We start from the raw sequence: 18,822 nt of genomic DNA, 5'->3' as shown, positions 1-18,822 counted from the left end.
TAATACAGGTTATACTAATTTGTACACACACACACAGGGTGGGTGGTGGGACTCGAGGGTGAGGGTGGGTGTACAGTGTACACTGTCTCTCTTAATGGAAGTATGTTGTCATTGCATAATTTAGTTTATATATATTTTGGTGTATATTTTTATCTAAGTATTATTGTGAAGCATTATTATTATTATTATTATTATTATTATTATTATTATTATTATTATTATTATTATTATTATACTTTACTATTATTATTAATGTTATCAGGACTATATTTTTTTTAGCATCTTCGTTCATGTTTAATTTGTGTGTGTGTTTCTGGTTTGATTAAAGGAAATCATCTTGGTGTTGTTGACTGAGCGACACTTTCTCCTAAGTTGGGTTCAAGTTCAATGATTTTTACAGCCCAGAGGAATGAGCGCGGAACTGATGGTGGCGCCACCTCCAGTGACGCGTACCATCGGCCACTGTGACACCTTCTTTGTAAATTACCTCTGTAACAGCTGACCTTTTTTTTTGTCTTTATGAGATGTTACAGTCAATCGGATTTTGTTATTTAGTGGTTTTAGAATATACTGTACCGGTATTGTAATTCGCTTGTAGAGAAGGTGACAGCACGAAGACATAATGAGCCAGTTGGAAATGTTTTACGAGTAGTCTTTTATCTTCTTCTTAAATCGTTAAGTAGACAAGTTACATCAATATATCATAATCTACAACAACATATCGTATACTTATGCTCATGTTTATACAGTACCCGTATACTGTATAGATACACAAGATGCATTAACAAGTCATGTGTATACTCTCTTATCCTCATATAGTAGAATTAATGCATAGAAAAAGACAAGTTAAAGCAGCATAACATATTGCCATCGTCATATAGTACGATACAGTACAGTAGGTAAAAGAAGTACCTGACATGGGTGGGTTCGATGACTTCTGAAATTTTGCGTACAACTCGTGATGTCTCGGGAGGGTTGGTACGCGTGTCTTCACCCACCGCCATTCAGTATCCAACATAAGGAGTGACTGATGGAAGTGATGATATTCAAAGTACGAGTTACTAAACTAACCATGAAACTTCAGCTGTCCTTGAAGGTGGAATAACATAAGAACATAAGAATGGAGGAAACTGCAGCGGGCCTATTGACCCATACTGGGCAGTCCCGTTTACACCCAATCCCTATTGCTCATATAAGCATCCAACCTATGTTTGAAGCTATCCAGCGTATTCGAGTGTTTACCTATTTCGTGCCTAAATCTAAATTTGTGTAATTTAAAACCATTGTTACGAGTTCGTTCCTGGTTGGATAGTTTGAGTACCTTAGTAATGTCCCCTTTGTTTAGCCCTGACTTCCATTTATACACCTATCAGGTCGCCCCTCGCTCTACGTCTCTCGAGGGAGTGCAAATTAAGATGCTTTAACCTGTCTCTATACTCAAGGTTCCTAATGCCCGGGATTAGTCTTGTCATTCTCCTCTGAATTTTTTCCAAGGATTCTATATCCATTATGTAATACTGTTGTGTATTAATATATCTTTACAAGGTCTTATGAAGTGGCCGAACTGGAGACTGTACAATGATAATACAGTACTGCTGCTTGTATTGACTTGTTTACAAATAACACGAAAGTTACTGCACCGGCTAGAATACAAACGTGAGGGGCACTGTTTGTCATAATATGTGCAGGGAAAACAATGGGAAGTTTATTACTGTATGTAATCAGTCAATCTGTTGATGGAAGTATCTCCCCACTGGGTCAAGGTACGCAAGATTGTGCAATATGACCCCTGTGGACAGTAGGTGACGCTGTAAGTACTGAAGAGTCACGCTATCATCAAATAAGAAACAACAGGAAGGCTGCTGGAGGTTTTCAAGAAAGAACTTGCGGTACTCAAGGATCCTCAGCATCAGCCTGTTGGTTGGGCGTTTGTTGTATGTATATTCTGTATGCTGTATTTATATTATGTATGTATTTTATGTATGTGCTCCATTTATGTACTATTTATTCAGCCTAGCTAGTAGCGTGTGGCAATGTATTTAAGATGTCCCACATGCCTAATTAATGTGCCTGGCGACATATGGAAGCTGCTAATGTATCACTTACCATACGTCGCCTAGAGAGCAGTTGACCAGCAGACAGGTTGAGGAGCTACTCCCCTTGTGTACATATCTCTTATCCAGTAAATAGAACCTACAAACCATACAGGTGTTTGTGTTCGCTCCTGTATTAGAACTTAATACCCAGAACACGAGCATGGCGCAGTGTCTAGTTTTACTGGATAATTACGAGTGAAGTGCAAAGTTTGTGGAAAGCCGGCTCTCTGCGTCAACTCAACTCACAACCGCCGCTCCTCGAAGAATTTTTAGCAACTTTGAGCAGTGTCAGTGATTTTCTGTGCAGTGTTTAGTGCATTGTGTGTTTTGTGCCATAAATGTGTGACCTTGTTCTAAAGGATTCCCAAGGTACACGGCATGTTCTGGGCATTTGTAAGGAGTAAAGTTTTTCGCATCCTTATCTCGCCATGTCCAGAGGGTAACTGCCGCTAATCGTCGTCTCCACACCCCCTCACAGCTCGAGGCCCCTCATGGCGAGACGCTCTCGCCCGCCTGGCACACACACTCACTGACATCGGCGATTCCCTTATATATATTTTATATATATAATCTACTTATCTGTGTATTTAATTAATTTTCTTGTCAGATCTTGTTGATACGACGGGCTGACCGGTCAACACTGATTTTAGACACAGTACACAGATGAAGTAGTTATGTCTCGTGCCTTGCGCAGTCGTGGAGCCAGCGCCCAGATGAGTCAGTCGGATGATAGCTCCGTAGAGATGGATGACCAGGCTGACCATGACGCCCCAGCTACCACAACATTGCGCAGCCCCTCACCTCGATATTCAGCGTTGTCTCCAGAGATAATTGCTTTAATGAAGTTTATGAGGGATGAAAGGCGCGAGGATGAAGCTAACAGACGTGTGGCGGATGAACACAGACGACAAGCAGAGGCAGAGAGAGACCACCAACGGAGATTGGAAGACAGTGCACGGTTTGAAGCCTTGATATCTCGCCTCACTGTTAAGCAAGCCCCTGGCTCTAACACTGCCTCGGTACTGACTGGTTCAGATACCTCATCAATGCTTCCTTCACGCCCCCCAGCCCCACCTAAAGCAGCAGCTCAAACACCGCCCATCTTGAAGCCTGATGAGAATTACCAGACTTTTCGTGAATGGCGGCGACGGTGGACTGATTATGCTACAATGGTGGATCTCCAGAGTTTGTCACAGCCTAAACAACTTATTCAGCTGCGTATGTGCCTGTCCTTGGAAACTCAGCGTGTCTTAGAACATACGTTGCAGGTACCTCCGACCTCTTCGTTGTCTGTAGAGGAGGTACTGGATATTCTGCAACGGTACATCAAAGGGCAGCGGAATGAAGCTCTGCGCAGGAGGGAATTGTTTAGCTGCAGGCAGATGGAGGGTGAGACTTTTGACGCCTTTAATGTACGACTCGAGCGAGCCTCGGAAGAGGTAGATATATGTCCAGGTAACCACCAGCAGTGCGAGGAGACCCAGTTGAAGCAGGTGATCCTCATGGGTGTTAAGGACGAGGAGCTTGTCCAACGCCTCACCTCCCCCGACTCTTCCTCCTCTCTTAAGGATGTGTTGACGATATGTCGCTCCTATGAGGCTGCCAGGTGTGCCACCTCTGCCACCCGAGCTCCCCCTACAGTTGTACGCGCTGTGTCCCGGTGCAAGAAGGACAAAAAGTCTGCTCCTACGCCTTCGCCCACCACGTCCACGCCCGGTTCATTTTGTAACAACTGTGGTAAGCAGCACGGAACACAGGTGTGTCCAGCTGCTGAGTCTACCTGCAACAGTTGTGACCGTAAGGGCCACTGGTCACTCACAGTACGGTGCCCAGCTAAGTACGTCCAGTGCAATGTGTGCGGTCGTCTGGGCCACTATGACAAGTGTTGCCCTACCAACAAACCCAAGGGACAGCGTCGGCGGAAGCTTCAGCGCCCTTCCACCAGTGAGGGCCGCCCACAGTCTTCCAATCAGAAGCATGACGACCCTGGACAACGCTCGAGCCATATTAGGAATGTGTGCTCCACCCAGATCCCAGGACCAAAAGTCCCCAGTACATCAGTGTCTCATCGTGACCTACGGCGGTGTGTCATCCCGTCTTCGAATTTGCCCGACACCGGCGCTGATGCTGCAGTCATCGGTCCCCAGCATTTTGCAATGCTTGGGGCTCTCTCAAGTGATCTAGGACCGCCCCCAAGGATCTCCGCTTCGCGGCAGATGGTTCTGAACTTGACGACTAGGTTCCTCCAAGCACAAGAATCACCTTTGGCAACTTAGTTCGTGTCAAGCCTGGATTGTGTGCATAACAATTGTCCCGACTCCTTTGCTGTCCTACGAACATTGTCAGAGTTGGCTATCATCTCCCAGGGCTTCCCCAAACCTATTCTCGAGGTAAGAAACAACGCCAACAGAGGTGCAAGAATGGGCAGCAACGACCCTGCTGCCGCCCCTACCCCCGCCCTACCCCTGCCTCTTGCCAGTGACACCTCTCATTGGATGCTGGAAGTACTTCCTGAGAAGATGGTAGGATTTCCCCATGAGGATCCACCTGAGGGACGGCAAGCCCTTACGCTATCTACACCTCGACTGGTTCCCCTGGCCTTCCCATGGCGGTCAAAAGCAAACTGGACTCCATAGTGCGCCCAAAAAGTATTACACCAACCCGGTGATGACCCACGTCTCCATGGTGCCACCCTATGATGATGCGTCCCTTAAAACCAAAAGGTGAATTGTTCGGATCTACTGACACTCTCAAGCTCAACAGCCAGGTGTCTCGTCCTCGCACCCTTCTCCCGCCCTTTGCAGCTATACGCGAGGTGGTGAACCCGAAGCGCTTCTAGCTACGGCGATGGGCGCTTGTGTGGATACTGGCAGATAGAGCTTGCGAAGAAGACGACCACTTACAACTTTCATCACCCGCATGGACGTTACAGTTGTACCGTGGCTATAGGATTCGCTGCTATAGAGCGCTTTCTGTCTTCGAGGTGACGTAGCTCTACAAGGTTTGTAAAACGCCCTGCGTGAAAGAGGTGAGTGGAGAATGACATACTGCGTGTATGCGATGAGGATTACAGGATACCTCTGCCGTATCTCACGAATTTACTCCATGAGTGCGGAAGCGGCATCACCTAAATACCGACAAGTTTGTTCTGGCCAGCTCTTGAGTGGACTTTGGGTACACGCACTCGGGAATGGTATGCGCTGACCGAGAAGGTCGCCATCGCGGATTTTCCGCCCCTGCTAACCTCACCGACTTGAGGGTCCTTCGCCGGTCTGCGTCAACCAGTTAGCAGAGTTTTCGCCGGACATCTCGTAGCTGCCTTGCTCCGCCGCTGATGAGCCCAAAGGGGCATTCCTGTGGACCGGCCACGACAAGGCCTTCCGGCAGAGTGAGAGCAGGCCACAATACAGTCCACCTGTCTCGCCACGTTATTAGCCTTGCCGACGGTTCTGCAGACAGATACTGCCTCCGCAACATGCGGCGTAGGATACACGCCCTATTGCAGGATCCGCGGTGGAGGCATTCCTGCTTTCGTCCAGTGTGGCTGGCGTTTCCTCTGACACCGGGCAGCTATGCCACTATTGAGTTGGAGCTGTTGGCTGTGGTTTTGGGCGATGTCCCAAGTGCAGGTTTTACCCCTCATAGGCCTGCAACACTTTCACCTCGTGACCGACCATCGCCGCTTGTCGATCCTCAGCCACTACTGCGGCTGGGCGCCGTTGAGAACCCTCGCCTCCAGCGTCTGAAATAAACTCTCGGCGTGCATCTTCCACGTGGCAGTGTGGGCCAGCCCTCGAAGACCATGTGCTCGAGGTCGATCTCGCTCTTTCCGTCAGGACTGTGGTCACTCTTCACGCCGTCCAATCCCGCCGTTCGGACCTGTCGCAGATGATGACAAGGCAGTGGAGGGACCGAACAGCGGCCGAATGACCTTTCCTACATCCGACAAATGCAGTGTGTGAGAATGGATTTCTAGCAACATACGGCCTTCGCAACACCCTGCTCCGTATTGGGCTCAGCGATGAACTCTGCTGCGATGGAGACTGTACATTTACTTATGCGAACGCGTGTAGTTGTCCCTGCTGCATCCGTCCCCGTCTTGGCCGCCTTCACGACAGTCACCATGGGCTAGAGGCCACCAAACGACGTGCCGCGACGGGCTGTGTTCTGTGGCATCGCTCCGACATCTCAATGTTACGTCCGTGTGTGTGAGCCTGCCAAATATTACAACTATGTAGCAGCAAGGAACCCAGCGCTTCATGAGTGGCGACAACCCCTGCTTTGAGGTCTGTGTGGGCCGACTTTTCTGTGTGTCAGAGAAGTCCTTCCTTTGTTATCGTCGACCGTCTCTGGTTGGCGGTTGTCATCAGAATGCGGTAATGATGACCGCGGCGTCTGCCGCCACCATCAGCAAGTTCGCCACCACTAACTTCCCGTGGCGTTGGCGTTTCACCAATAGCCTCTTGAACCGTAGGAGGAGCACTCGGATTCTGGCCGGGACTTTGCTGTATTCGCTTGACGATAGGGAGTCCGGCATGTGTTGTCGCCGCCCCGTACCCGCAGTCAATAGCCACACTGGGGCTGCTGTATCAAATCATGAAGCACCTCATCCTTAGGTGGCCCCTTCTGGGAATATTGACTTCTTGACGCCGGCCGGGGTCTTCTTGAACTCCACCAACACCGCCTGCTTACGGGCCTCCCCTGCCCAGGTTTTGTATGGACGCCCCTTCGTTCTTATTGTCCCTGCTCACCCTCAGTCATGCTCCCAAGGGTAGCGGGCCAAGACGAAGGATTGTGATGCATGAGCCGCCCGAGCGTGTTCAAGGCGTCGTAAGCCTTCCACAACGACCGCTGTTCTCTCCCCAGGTTGATGTGCGGCACCAAGTCGTGTTCAGGACCCGACCTCCCTACAGGACAAAGTAGGCGTAGTCATGGGTCTCCGGTAGTCCGCAACGGGACTACCAGATGCGGTTACACCCAGTGGTCGTGTGGTGGAGGAACCGCCCGTTTCTCCGTCCCGTAACAATGCCTTCTGCTGACCCGCCACCAGTGTTGAGTCCCATACCTTTTTCCCAGTGATCTAGTCCCTCGGCGCTCAGAACGGATCCAAAAGAAAGGTCCGCTCAGACTTTGCTATGAGCCAGACTTTTGCTATGGCGTATAGGGGAGGGAGGAATGTATGTATATTCTGTATGCTGTATTTATAGTATGTATGTATTTTATGTATGTGCTCCATTTATGTACTATTTATTCATACAACTAGTAGCGTGTTAATGGCAATGTATTTAAAGATATCCCATACTAATTAATGTACTTACAACGACATAGGAAATGCTTATGTATCACTTTATCGTTGCCTGAAGGTAGTTGACCAGCAGACAGGTTGAGGAGCGCTACTCCCCTATTGTACATATCTCTTATCCAGTAAATAGAACCTACAAACTATACAGGTGTTTGTGTTAACTCCTGTATATAGAACTATACCCAGAACACGAGCATTTGTTTTCTTGTAAACTATCATGAACTTAACGATTAACTAACAAATTAATTTTAGTATTTTATTGCTGGACTGCCTTTATACAAGTAGGGTGTTGATGGCAGGTGCGTCTGGCCTCGGGACATGTGTAAGGCATCTTAAACCAGCGGGTAGGAGGCCAAGGTGGCGATACCGCAGTTGTTGCCTCGGTTACGAGCCATGTTGATGTAGCCCTGCTCACCCCAGGCGGCGCCCCACGAATTCTTCACGATCCAGTAATCCTGGTCCCCCGTCGTCCCGTACCCCACCGTCAGCATCGCGTGGTTTGGACTCCTTGACATACACTTTGGGTCGTAGTACACACCTGTGTAGTGACATAGATCAGCCATATATACTGTGTATATTGACGCTTGTTGTGGTACGAGTTTATCTGTTGACATTTGTCGTATACTCGTATTTACATTAGATTGTTTATACGATTTAGCGGTAGCAAATTTCTGCGCACGCACGTGTGTGTGTGTGTGTGTGTGATAATAATTAACTGTTTATTGAAAGAGGCTGGCATGAAGGTATAGTGATTTTTGGGAATGGGTTTCGAATTACAAGCAATATACAAGTAACATAAGTGACACAAATAAGACGTATAATAACTAGATGGGGAAAAGCTCAAACTACAGTTCATTTCAACATAGTGACAGTGCAAGGAGTAGTGTTTACTGGGAGTGAATACACTGATTTATTACAAGTTATTGATAATTTTTACAATGGTTGGGACTGGGCTGTTCTTATAGCGATCAGTTCGTGCACGTATGGGCTGGATGCGGTTGTGGTGTCGAACAGCAATTCTCGGACTAGGGATCTCAGGTGGTAGTAGGAGCCGGTGTGTGTGTGCGCGTGTGTGTGCGCGTGTGTGTGTGTGTTAGAAATTATGCTAGGTAAACAGGATAGAGTAAGACAGGTGGAGTAAGAGAGTGGAGTAAGACAGGTGGAGTAAAGAAGGTGGAGTAGAAGGTGGAGTGAAGACGTGGGTGAAGGGTAGGGGTGGAGTAGAAGGTGTGGAGAAGAGGGAGGTGGAGTAAGACAGGTGGAGGTGGAGTAGAGGTGGAGTAAGGAGTAAGACATTAGACTGACGGGTCTGGACGGCCACTCAGGCGAATAAATAACAGAGAGAAGGAACTACTTCTGTTGACTGTGTGTGTGTGTGTGTGTGTGTGTGTGTGTGTGTGTGTGTGTGTGTGTGTGTGTGTGTGTGTGTGTGTGTGTGTGTGTGTGTGTGTGTGTGTGTGTGTGTGTGTGTGTGTGTGAAATAATAATAATTAACGGTTTATTGAAAGAGCTTGGCAGCCAGAAGGCTGAAAATATACAGTTACATATTTGGGGAATGGGTTACGAATTACAAATAATATACAAGTAACATAAGTGACACAAATAAGACATAATAACTAGATGGGGAAAAGCTCAAACTACAATTCATTTCAACATAGTGACAGTGCAAGGAGTAGTGTTTACTGGGAATGAATACACTGATTTATTACAAGTTATTGATAATTTTTACAATGGTAGGGACTGGGCTGTTCTTATAGCGATCAGTTCGTGCACGTATGGGCTGGATGCGATTGTGGTGTCGAACAGCAATTCTCGGACTAGGGATCTCAGGTGGTAGTAGGAGCCGGTGTCGGGGATGGTGTAGAAGCTTCTTACCAAATTTGCAGATGAGGTCGTGGCGATGGTCAGTGAGAGTCGAAAGGGTCAGTGTGTTGAGCGCTTCTTGATATGTGGAGTAGGAAGGGGAGAGAATAATCTTGCATGCCCTCTTTTGCACTTTTTCTAGGTGTTTACGTTGTGTGGCATTTAGGGAGGAAGACCAGGTGGGGAGGCATAGGTGAGCTTGGGAAGTATGAATGTTGTGTAAACACTGAGGAGCTCGTGTGCAGGAACTCCGAGGGACTTGAGTCGGCGGAGGAGGTGGAGACGGAAACTGGAGGATTTGATAACTTCACTGACGTGTGGTTTCCAATTTAGTTTGTTGTCTATGGTGACGCCGAGGAGCTTCGTGGAATCTACAACCTGGAGTGTGTTCGGACCTAGAGTAATGGAAGGAGGTGGGACAATGTCGGAGGAGAGGTTGATGTGCATAACCATGGTCTTGGTATGGTTGATGGTGACATGATTGTTGGTGGCCCAGTTTTGGAGACTGTTCAATAAATCCTGAAGGGCGGTATAGTTGGGAGCAGAATTGTTGACGCTGATCCCAATGGTGGAGTCGTCGACATATTTCCATCGAGCAGGGGTTTCTCTTAGGGCATCATTGATGAGCATAAGGAAGCAGAGTGGCCCCATCTTGGTGCCTTGGGGGACGCCACAGGTGAGTGACTGAAAGGTGGAGACAGCCCCTCGGAAGCGTGTGTGTGTGTGTGTGTGTGTGTGTGTGTGTGTGTGTACTCACCGCTGGAGTAGAACTGGAACGACATCTGTGAAGCATCAACCTCGACGGACACAGGTCCTACGTCCCTGACGGCCTTCTGCAGCTCGCTCTCGCTGAACTCCTCAATCTGCACGTAGCCTGTACACTGGGCGCCGATGGCTTCCTCTGTGTAGTGACAGGTGCCGTCCTGCTCACAACAGAAAGAAATTTTAGGGATATTTCATCCTAGATGCAAGAAAGAGGTAAACTAGTAGTATTCCTGTAAGTATAGTTACTCAAATATTACAAGCAATGGTAGACGTGAGTCACACCCACAACTGCTGAGAATCACTTTATATTAAACTGCATAAAATAGTTCACAATTATCCAGATTATAAAGGAATGACATACACCTACATGATACCTGACGCCACGCCCACGAGACTGAGTTAACTTTTGATGCTTTAGGCACAAGCTTTTGAATGAGTTATTTTAGCCTGTACTGTAGCGTCCGTCCTTGTATGTAATTAAATACAGTAGTGAGAGATATTGGGTACGTTTCGCTGACTTACTGAAGGCTGGTCAGGGTAACCAGCCTCCGTGTCGATGCCACCATTATCCTTGACGTAGGTGAATGCCTCAAACACTCCAGGGAAATAATCATCCATACAGTCGACGAGCTGCTGCTCCGAGAGGTCCATTAGTGTGCCAGCCTTGACAAACTGCTGTCCCTCCAGTGACCCCGTCTGTGGGGAGGTGCATTGTTAGGTACAGGCAGTACATTATATCATAGGTGATGGGCATCACAGTATCATACTGATACTACATGAAAATTAATGCGCCTGTGCTATATTCCTAAAAAAAAAAGTTTCTTACTTAATACAGGCTAGTGCACTTTACCTGAGTCAAAATATACCCTTTTAATAAACAAGATGATCCGTCATATCCCTCATATAATCTGGCCCCAAAGTGGTGTTTTTGTTGGCTAATGTGGAGGTGGACTCTATCGAATTGGGTTTGTAGATCATCATCTTGTCCCTCTTGCTGCTTACCTCAGTGATCGTATTGTCATCACATTTTATCTTGTCTCAGTTGCCGTATTATTAACTCATATACAGGTTGGCGACACGTTACGTCACGGTGTGTGTGTGTACTACCGTCCACCAAGTCGTCGTTTGCTCCGTGAAGAATCAAATGTTATAACACGACTCTGAGTATTTAGTTTTTTGTATTTATGTATTGGATTTGCAAGTTAACTTAACCGGCTGTAATGTAGTTTACCGTAGACAGTTTAAGGTGCAACTTATCGTAAACTGAGACGCATTACGAGCACATGAGCGGACTTCTGCGTTACATGCTTTGCCAAAGAGAGAGATCAGTTACTGTATTGTCAAACAACAAACAACTTAGTTTAGTAACAAACAATTAGCAGTGACAAACAACTTAGTTTAGTAACAAACAATTTAGTTTAGTAACAAACAATTTAGCAGTAACACACAGTTTAGCGGTGACAAACAACTGAGTAGTGGGAAACAATTTAGTTGAGTGACAACTTAGCAGTGTAACAAACAACTCAGTGGAGTGACAAATAAAGCAGTGGAGTGACGAACGCCTTAGCGGAGTGACAAACAAATTAGCAGTGTAGCAAACAACTCAGTGGAATGATAAGCAACATTGACACGCACGTCAGCGTTTACACTGGAACAACCTACAGCGGAGAAGGACCAGCTTGCGCCTGATGCTCCCTGGTCGCTGACGGGGGTGACAGCGCCCTTGTTCCGCCAGTCCACCTCGGCCTCTTGAGGCAGATGTTCATCCTGGTGTAGGGGGGTCCTTGGGGCCAAGGGGGGACCACGACCCCTCTCTGCCTTGTGCCCCATTATGATGGCCTTGAACTCCTCATGTGTCTGTTAAATTACAATGAATAATAATGATTAAGTAACACCTATGTTGTTTTCACTCAAAGGATAATGTGAACATGAATTTAGTGACGCAGTGAATGAGTCATGTTTCATTTGTCATTTTCACCACGCGTAGGAGAGATCAGTGAAACTAAATCTGTTTACTGTATAATACAAAATGACAGCCGTGAGGAGTGAAGGAGAGACTCGCCTTGTCTCCGAACTGGTTCATCTTAAGGGAGAAGGTGACCTCTCCCCTCTCAAACCTCTCGTTGAAGTCCTCGATGTACTGCTGGTTGTGCTCGAACACCTGCTGACGATATTCTTCCTCCTTCACGTCCACATATTGACGGCCATACTGGACCTGGCGGGAAGGGGGTGGGGAACCTGTATCACTGCCACATAACCTCACACACTAACGGTCATACTCACACTATGTTGGTGTTGCATCATTATTGAGTTTCACTTGAGGTGCAATGTGTGGGCGTCTCTCTCTTCATGGGTGTTTGTGTTACTCTGCCCGATACTACTTCACTGATTGTGTGTAATAATAATAATAAACGGTTTATTAATAGGGTTGCAGCCGGTGGCTGAAAATCTACAAACTTACATGTGATTTAGACATGATAATATACGTTCAATACATTTACAGGGATGTACAGTACATAAATTAGGAGTTGTTTATTATTTTAACAATAGATGGGATGGTGCTGTTCTTATATCTATCAGTGTGGGCTCTTATGGGCTGAATTTTGTTGTAGTGGCGGACTGCTCGAGATGGGCGGGGGACTGCCGGTGGCGATGACGAGGATGGTGCAGTAGTCCACTGCCAAACCTTGCTAGTGCTTGGTGGTGGAGGTCACTGAGGGATGGCATTTCCAGGGTGGAGAGAGCGTTGTTGTAACTGGAGTAGTCTGCGCCGAGCATGGCTCTGCAGGCCCTTTTCTGTACCTTCTCTAGCTGACGTTGTTGGGTAGAGTTGAGAGAAGATGACCAGGCTGGTGACGCATACGTTAATTTTGGGAGAATAAAGGCGTTGTAGATAGTCCTCAGCTCTGGCGTGGGTGCCCCAAGTGACCTGAGTCGTCGAAGCATGTAGAGTTGGTACGAGGCTGCCTTGATTGTGTTGTTTACATGGGCCTTCCAGTCCAGTTTGTGGTCTATGGTAACGTCCAGGAGTTTGGCAGACTGCACTAACTGGAGAAGATGGGCACCCACTGTAACTGCTGGAGCTTGCACTGGAGTGGTGGCGATATTGATGTGCATGACTACGGTTTTGGTGTGTAATAATAATAATTAATGGTTTATTGAAAATATTCTGCAGCCCGAAGGCTGAAAATATACATTGGACATAAATGACTTATTACATACATTGGTGGTTTAACAAAAGCCTTCATTAGAGAAAGGTAAAGGAACATACAGTGAACATACAGATTAATGTAGGTGTTGAACAGCAAACTCGTAGTGTAGTAACTCCCTCCCAGATGGTGTTAGGAGGAACTCACGTGGTGTAGTGGTTCCCTCAGATGGTGTTATGAGGGACCTGGCGTGGTGTAGTAATTCCCTCGCAGATGGTGTTATGAGGGGCCTCACGTGGTGTAGTAATTCCCTCACAGATGGTGTTATGAGGGACCTCACGTGGTGTAGTAATAACCTCACAGATGGTGTTATGAGGGGCCTCACGTGGTGTAGTACTTCCCTCACAGATGGTGTGATGAGGGACCTGGCGTGGTGTAGTAATTCCCTCACATATGGTGTAGTAATTCCTTCACAGATGGTGTTATATGAGTGAGGTGTGGTCTTAGGCCTTCCTATCGTAGACGGATTAACACATCGCTGGTTGTTGTTGGGTCTCACGGGCCGTTATCACTGGGTACCTGGGACCTCAATGTGTGAAGGTTAACTTGGGTACGACTGTTACTGTTGAGTTCTCACTGACTTAAGCACTGTTCACCTCTGTTTAACACTGGTTCCGTTTTTTTCCTAAATGAAATTGTAACTTCTGGCGAGAACTTGTTGATATTCTGGTGGGGAGGAGGGTTCAGGGGAGGGGTTTGGTATGGGCCAACTTAACAGTTGACCTGGCTGCTCCGAGAGGAGCGCCAGGTACGTCTTGACCCTTCGGTGGTCAAGGAGTGTGTGTGTGGCCACACAAAGGGGGGTGAAATGCATCTAGAGTGGCAGCATTATGTTAGTGAGTGTTAAGGTGCAAGCACTGCTTGCTCACTCTCGCTTTCAGCTGCCGCCGCGGGCTAGCCCTCATGACGAACAGGGAGGCAACTTGCACAAGTCTTCCCCTGCCAGTACACAGCCTCCTCACCATCAACACCCCTGCTGTGCCTCCTCGTGGCAACACACTGTAACTGGATGCCTCGTGGGCCCAGGCTAGATAAGTAAAGGATCTTGGAGTAGCAGTGGGCCCCAGAAGGCCGGCACATAAGCCCACTGGCATGTGGACACGTCCTGGTGCATACCAACCACCGCCCTGCTGCCTTGTGGAGTAACCTTGGTAGGTATAAGGCTACGGGAGTAAACCCCGAACGAAAAATCTGTGGTGGAGCCCCGAATCAGGTAGATATGGTTACATAGCTCCAACAAGACCCCAACGGCGGTGTAGGCGGAAGAGGTGACCACTGAAAACCCATGACTACACTGGCGGACGAAGGCAATACTTGAATGGTAGGCTACTAAGGCAAAACCCAACAAACCAGACTATCGGCAGTCCATTGCAACTCTCTCTCTCTCCCCAGTCGTTGCAACACTTTCACCACTGGATCAGGAAAAGGGAGAGCCAAGATGTGTGGTTGTAGCTGCGCTCCTGCCTCTACATAAATCAACACGTGCACAGCCATCATCCAGCTCATCATACCTCTCATCATCATCAAAACCCATATACCCTCAAAAGACCAATGGTGACGGGGACAGGCAGAGATGACTGCTGGGAGTCTCTAGTCACAACTTTGCACATGGGCGGCACAGATAAGATGGTCGTTTATGCACTGGGATCTAGGCAGCAGTGCAATCCGGTCCTGTCTGTGTGACTGAGCAGCCCTTTCGGGGAGCCACTCTGCTCACTCTACAGGGGGAGGGAGCGAGAAAAGGTGCCCTAAATATAGCCTGCTTAAGAACCCAACCTGACTAGGCAACTGCACCCAGTAAGGTCATCCTTATGCCGCCGAAAACTCAACCAAAATCACAGATCCAAACAAAAACAAACCAAACAACCTCTCTTATGGTTGCTGCATGGAATGTCAGCACCCTTCTGGATACTGGCACAAATGCACATCCTGAAAGAAGAACTGCCCTTGTAGCAAAAGAAATGGCTAGATATAACATCGAAATAGCAAGCATCAGTGAGTCCTGTCTCCACTCTCTCCTGGAGAATATATGGGAAAAGGAGGACATCCCCCAAGCTCTTAAAGATGCCTATTGTCAATATGTATAAGAACAAGGGAGACCAGTCAGACTGGCAACTACTGTGGGATATCGCTGCGCTCCGTAGCTGGCAAGATTATCGCCCGAGTCCTAAACAGACTTCTTCTTGAGACGGAAAACTTCCTCCCTGAATCTCAATGTGGTTTTAGACCATGCGACACCACTGACTTGATCTTTGCTGCCCGCCAGATACAGGAAAAGTGCAGAGAACAGCGTCGTGACCTGTACATGGCTTTCATCGACCTAACCAAGGCCTTCGACTCGGTCCCCAGGGAAGCCTTCTGGTGGACCCACAGCCGTTTTGGCTGCCCACCAAAAATCATTGCCGTTGTGAGGTAACTCCACGATAGCATGAACGGCAGTGTCCTGCACAAAGGCACCTAGTCAGGGGTTAAGGGTGTGTACTGGCACCAACTCTCTTTTCCATCTTCTTGGCTGCCTTCCTTACTCGTGCCAGTGCCAATTTAGCCAGCGGGGTGAACATCACGTAGCGGGTTAAAGGGGGTCTTCTCAACATAAGACGTCCAGGCAAGAACAAAGGTGTTGTCAGCTTTCTTTACTGAACTTCAGTATGCAGACGATCTCACCCTTGTTGCTCACACTGAACACCACCTACAGGAGATCCTGAACACCTACGCAGACGCATATGCACACTTCGCCCTTGAGGTGAATGTACATAAGACTCGGATTCTCTTTCAACCTGCCCCTGGTTCAGACACACCTCCACCATCCCTTCAGCTTAACGGTACTACCCTCTCTAATGTTGCCCACTTTCGGTGTCTCAGCTCCCACCTGTCCACCACCGCAGACATCGATGAAGAGATTCAACATCGGATGAGATGTGCATTTCAAACCTTTGGCAGACTCCGAAATCGTGTCTTCAGCTGTGGGGAGCTGAAATTGTATACAAAGCTCCACTTATTTCGAGCAGTAGTCCTCTCCATCCTGTTATATGGCAGTGAGACATGGCTGGCATACAGGAAGAACGTCAAGGCACTTGAAAATTTTCACCAACGTAGTCTACGTTCCATCCTGCGAATTCGCTGGGAAGACAAGTGAACAAATGCCAGTATTCTTGCTGAGCACCAACTGTAGGAGCATCGAGGCTACCATTATCCATAGACAACTACGTTGGACTGGCCATGTTACCCGCATGGACGATAGTAGATTGCCAAAGCAGCTACTTTACAGTTACCTAACGAATAGTAAACGTAACGCCGGCGGGCAATTGAAAAGGTACAAGGATAGTCTTAAGACAATTTTGAAAAAGTGCCAAATCGACCATCTCATCTGGGAGTCGATTACTACACATCGTAACGCTTGGTGGAGCACCACACGAGAAGGTGTCAATACTTTCGAGGTAGCCGGACTGCAAACCGAAGCAGACAAGCGCCAGCGCCGGAAAGACGCTGCCACCGCCCCCGCAGTAGATGGAGCCCTCCACGTGTGCAATGAATGTGAAAGACGCTGCGGGTCCTGTATCGGTCTTTTTAGTCACCTCAAAACTCACTAATCTAGGTGACATCCCTAATAACTCATATCATTGTATCATAGCTGGATGATCGTCATACTCGATTCCGAGTGACAGCAAAGTAGTAGTAAGGTGTGTGTAATAAAAATAATAATGGCAATGATAATATAATAATGATTATGATGATAAACAATAATAATAATTAACGGAATATTGAGAGAAAATAGGAAACATATGCTATAATACACTATAAACAGAAATAACATAGTAGTTCATTTAAGAAAAGCTTTGTCTGAAAAAGGAAGGAAACTTGGGGTAAAGTCACAAGTTAAATAGGATTTTCACAGTGGTTGGAAAGGGACTTGTCTTGTAGTCTTGATGTGGCTATGGTATCGAACAGCTGCGTGTGGGTGGTGAGGAACGCTTACCATATATAAGTTACCCACATCTATAAATCCTGTATCGTGGTTCTCACAACAAGGCAGATGTTTGTTTAGTTTGTCTCCTAACATTCATAGTATTGAAGTATATCTTTATAGTACCTCTCTGTGATTGAAAGCTAAAATTTTAGTAAACAACTAAATATACTGTATATATAACTTTTAGTAATACTATTTTATATAATTGCATCATTTCGTATAATGAGAAGGTAGTGGAGGTGACAGGTAGTTAATGACTCCTTCCTCACCTGACAGACACAGATCACTTCACCCAGATATTATTTCTCTTTGAACATCATATCAAAGTTATTACGCCGTGAATAAGGCCGCCACCTGTACCTACCCAAATATTTATAGCTTGCACATTTTCGTCATGTTGCATAAAAGGCTGAACACTGTAGAAGATGGTGAACTGTGTGGCCCAGAGGTGATATTTCCCTGCAGCTAATGGTGCGAGAACATATACTGGTTAATTTCAGCTGTCATTTTATCATGGCATCCCATATGGCTTCAGAAGTGCACTGAGATTCAACCATAGGTGTATGTGTTCTCACACCCTGAGGTGCGAGTAATAAGGTTTGTAAATTATTTTTGGGAAATTGTTAGTCCATGTTAGTGTGAGAGCCTGACTGACGGGACCAACTAGTGGACTACTGTACGTCCTTCACGATAGCTTCCACGGGAAAGCTATTAATAATTAGCGATTAAAAAAGGGTGATCATCACACCAAATACACAACAAAAATGATTGCTTGGTAATAGTGTGACAGATCATAATTAATATTAGGTATATTTTAATCATATTATTTTCAATTTAATCCACACCTCAAAAGGCAAATTTTTGTGGAGATTTTCGATCATTAGTTTTAAGAAATATTGAGTTGGAGGATATGAAATTGTTGCTGTTTATTGTTATGTACCAGAGACCAAGAAGCTATTGGAAACATTTAAGTGTAATAAAACAACAACATAGACACAAACCAGATCGCGATGTTGCCATCTGTACCAGAACCTAGCCTAGTGAGGAGTGACGCTGCGACTCTTACCTCAGAGAATTGATATTTTTTATTTGGCTGACTGCACAGTCACTAGATACGGCTCAACTGACTGTCAGCTTTCTTATGATCTGCTTCCTCGTCTTCGGTGTTTAGAAACTGTTTTTAAAATCACACTTGCCAAGTGACTCACTACATGTCAAGGTGTGTAAAAGCACCTGTATGTTTGTCCACGCTAGCTAATTGACAAGCCAGGTATGAGAGTGTAGTGAGGTTGATGGAAAAGAGGTTACCTTGAAGAGCTCCCAGGAGGTAGGGGGAGGACTGGCGGCCACCACCACCACCCAGCACACCACCAGTGTTGTCACCTTCATCTGGGAGAGAAGGTGGGTGTTGTTAGTGACGTGACCAAACAGTTCTCTGCTTCAGTATACTGCAGGGGCGAGCCCACCCAGCTGGGTAAATCTGACCAATATCATGGGTATTTTGAGGCAATTTTGAAGTCATGCGCACTCGATATTAAGAGAGATTCTGGGTTCAATAGTAATTACTTTTCACTGTACAAAAACGGCTGAGTACAATACTGCATTGTAGAAAATGTATTG

General features: G+C 46.8%; 1 protein-coding gene across 2 annotated transcripts; it reads right to left on the bottom strand.

Annotated features, from left to right (window-relative positions):
• Positions 1-7,640: 7,640 nt before the first annotated feature.
• LOC121862695 (digestive cysteine proteinase 2-like) lies at positions 7,641-18,612 on the bottom strand. Of its 2 annotated transcripts, none has more exons than XM_042361008.1 (6): positions 18,511-18,612; positions 12,089-12,241; positions 11,689-11,883; positions 10,534-10,722; positions 10,019-10,184; positions 7,641-7,936 (listed from the first exon to the last, which is right to left on the bottom strand). In XM_042361008.1, exons 1-6 carry the CDS (start codon positions 18,589-18,591, stop codon positions 7,731-7,733), a joined length of 990 nt encoding a protein of 329 aa, XP_042216942.1. In that variant the 5' UTR covers positions 18,592-18,612; the 3' UTR covers positions 7,641-7,730. The 2 variants fall into 2 exon arrangements, with proteins under 2 accessions (XP_042216942.1, XP_042216943.1); XM_042361009.1 differs by having other exon boundaries at positions 10,549-10,722.
• Between the last annotated feature and the right edge of the window lie 210 nt (positions 18,613-18,822).

The sequence above is a fragment of the Homarus americanus genome, unplaced genomic scaffold (assembly GCF_018991925.1).
Source record: "Homarus americanus isolate GMGI-L3 unplaced genomic scaffold, GMGI_Hamer_2.0 scaffold47538, whole genome shotgun sequence".
NCBI classification, from domain to species: Eukaryota; Metazoa; Arthropoda; class Malacostraca; order Decapoda; family Nephropidae; genus Homarus; species Homarus americanus.
Note: the sequence above shows the minus strand (reverse complement) of the source record. Positions and strands in the feature narration are given on the sequence as shown.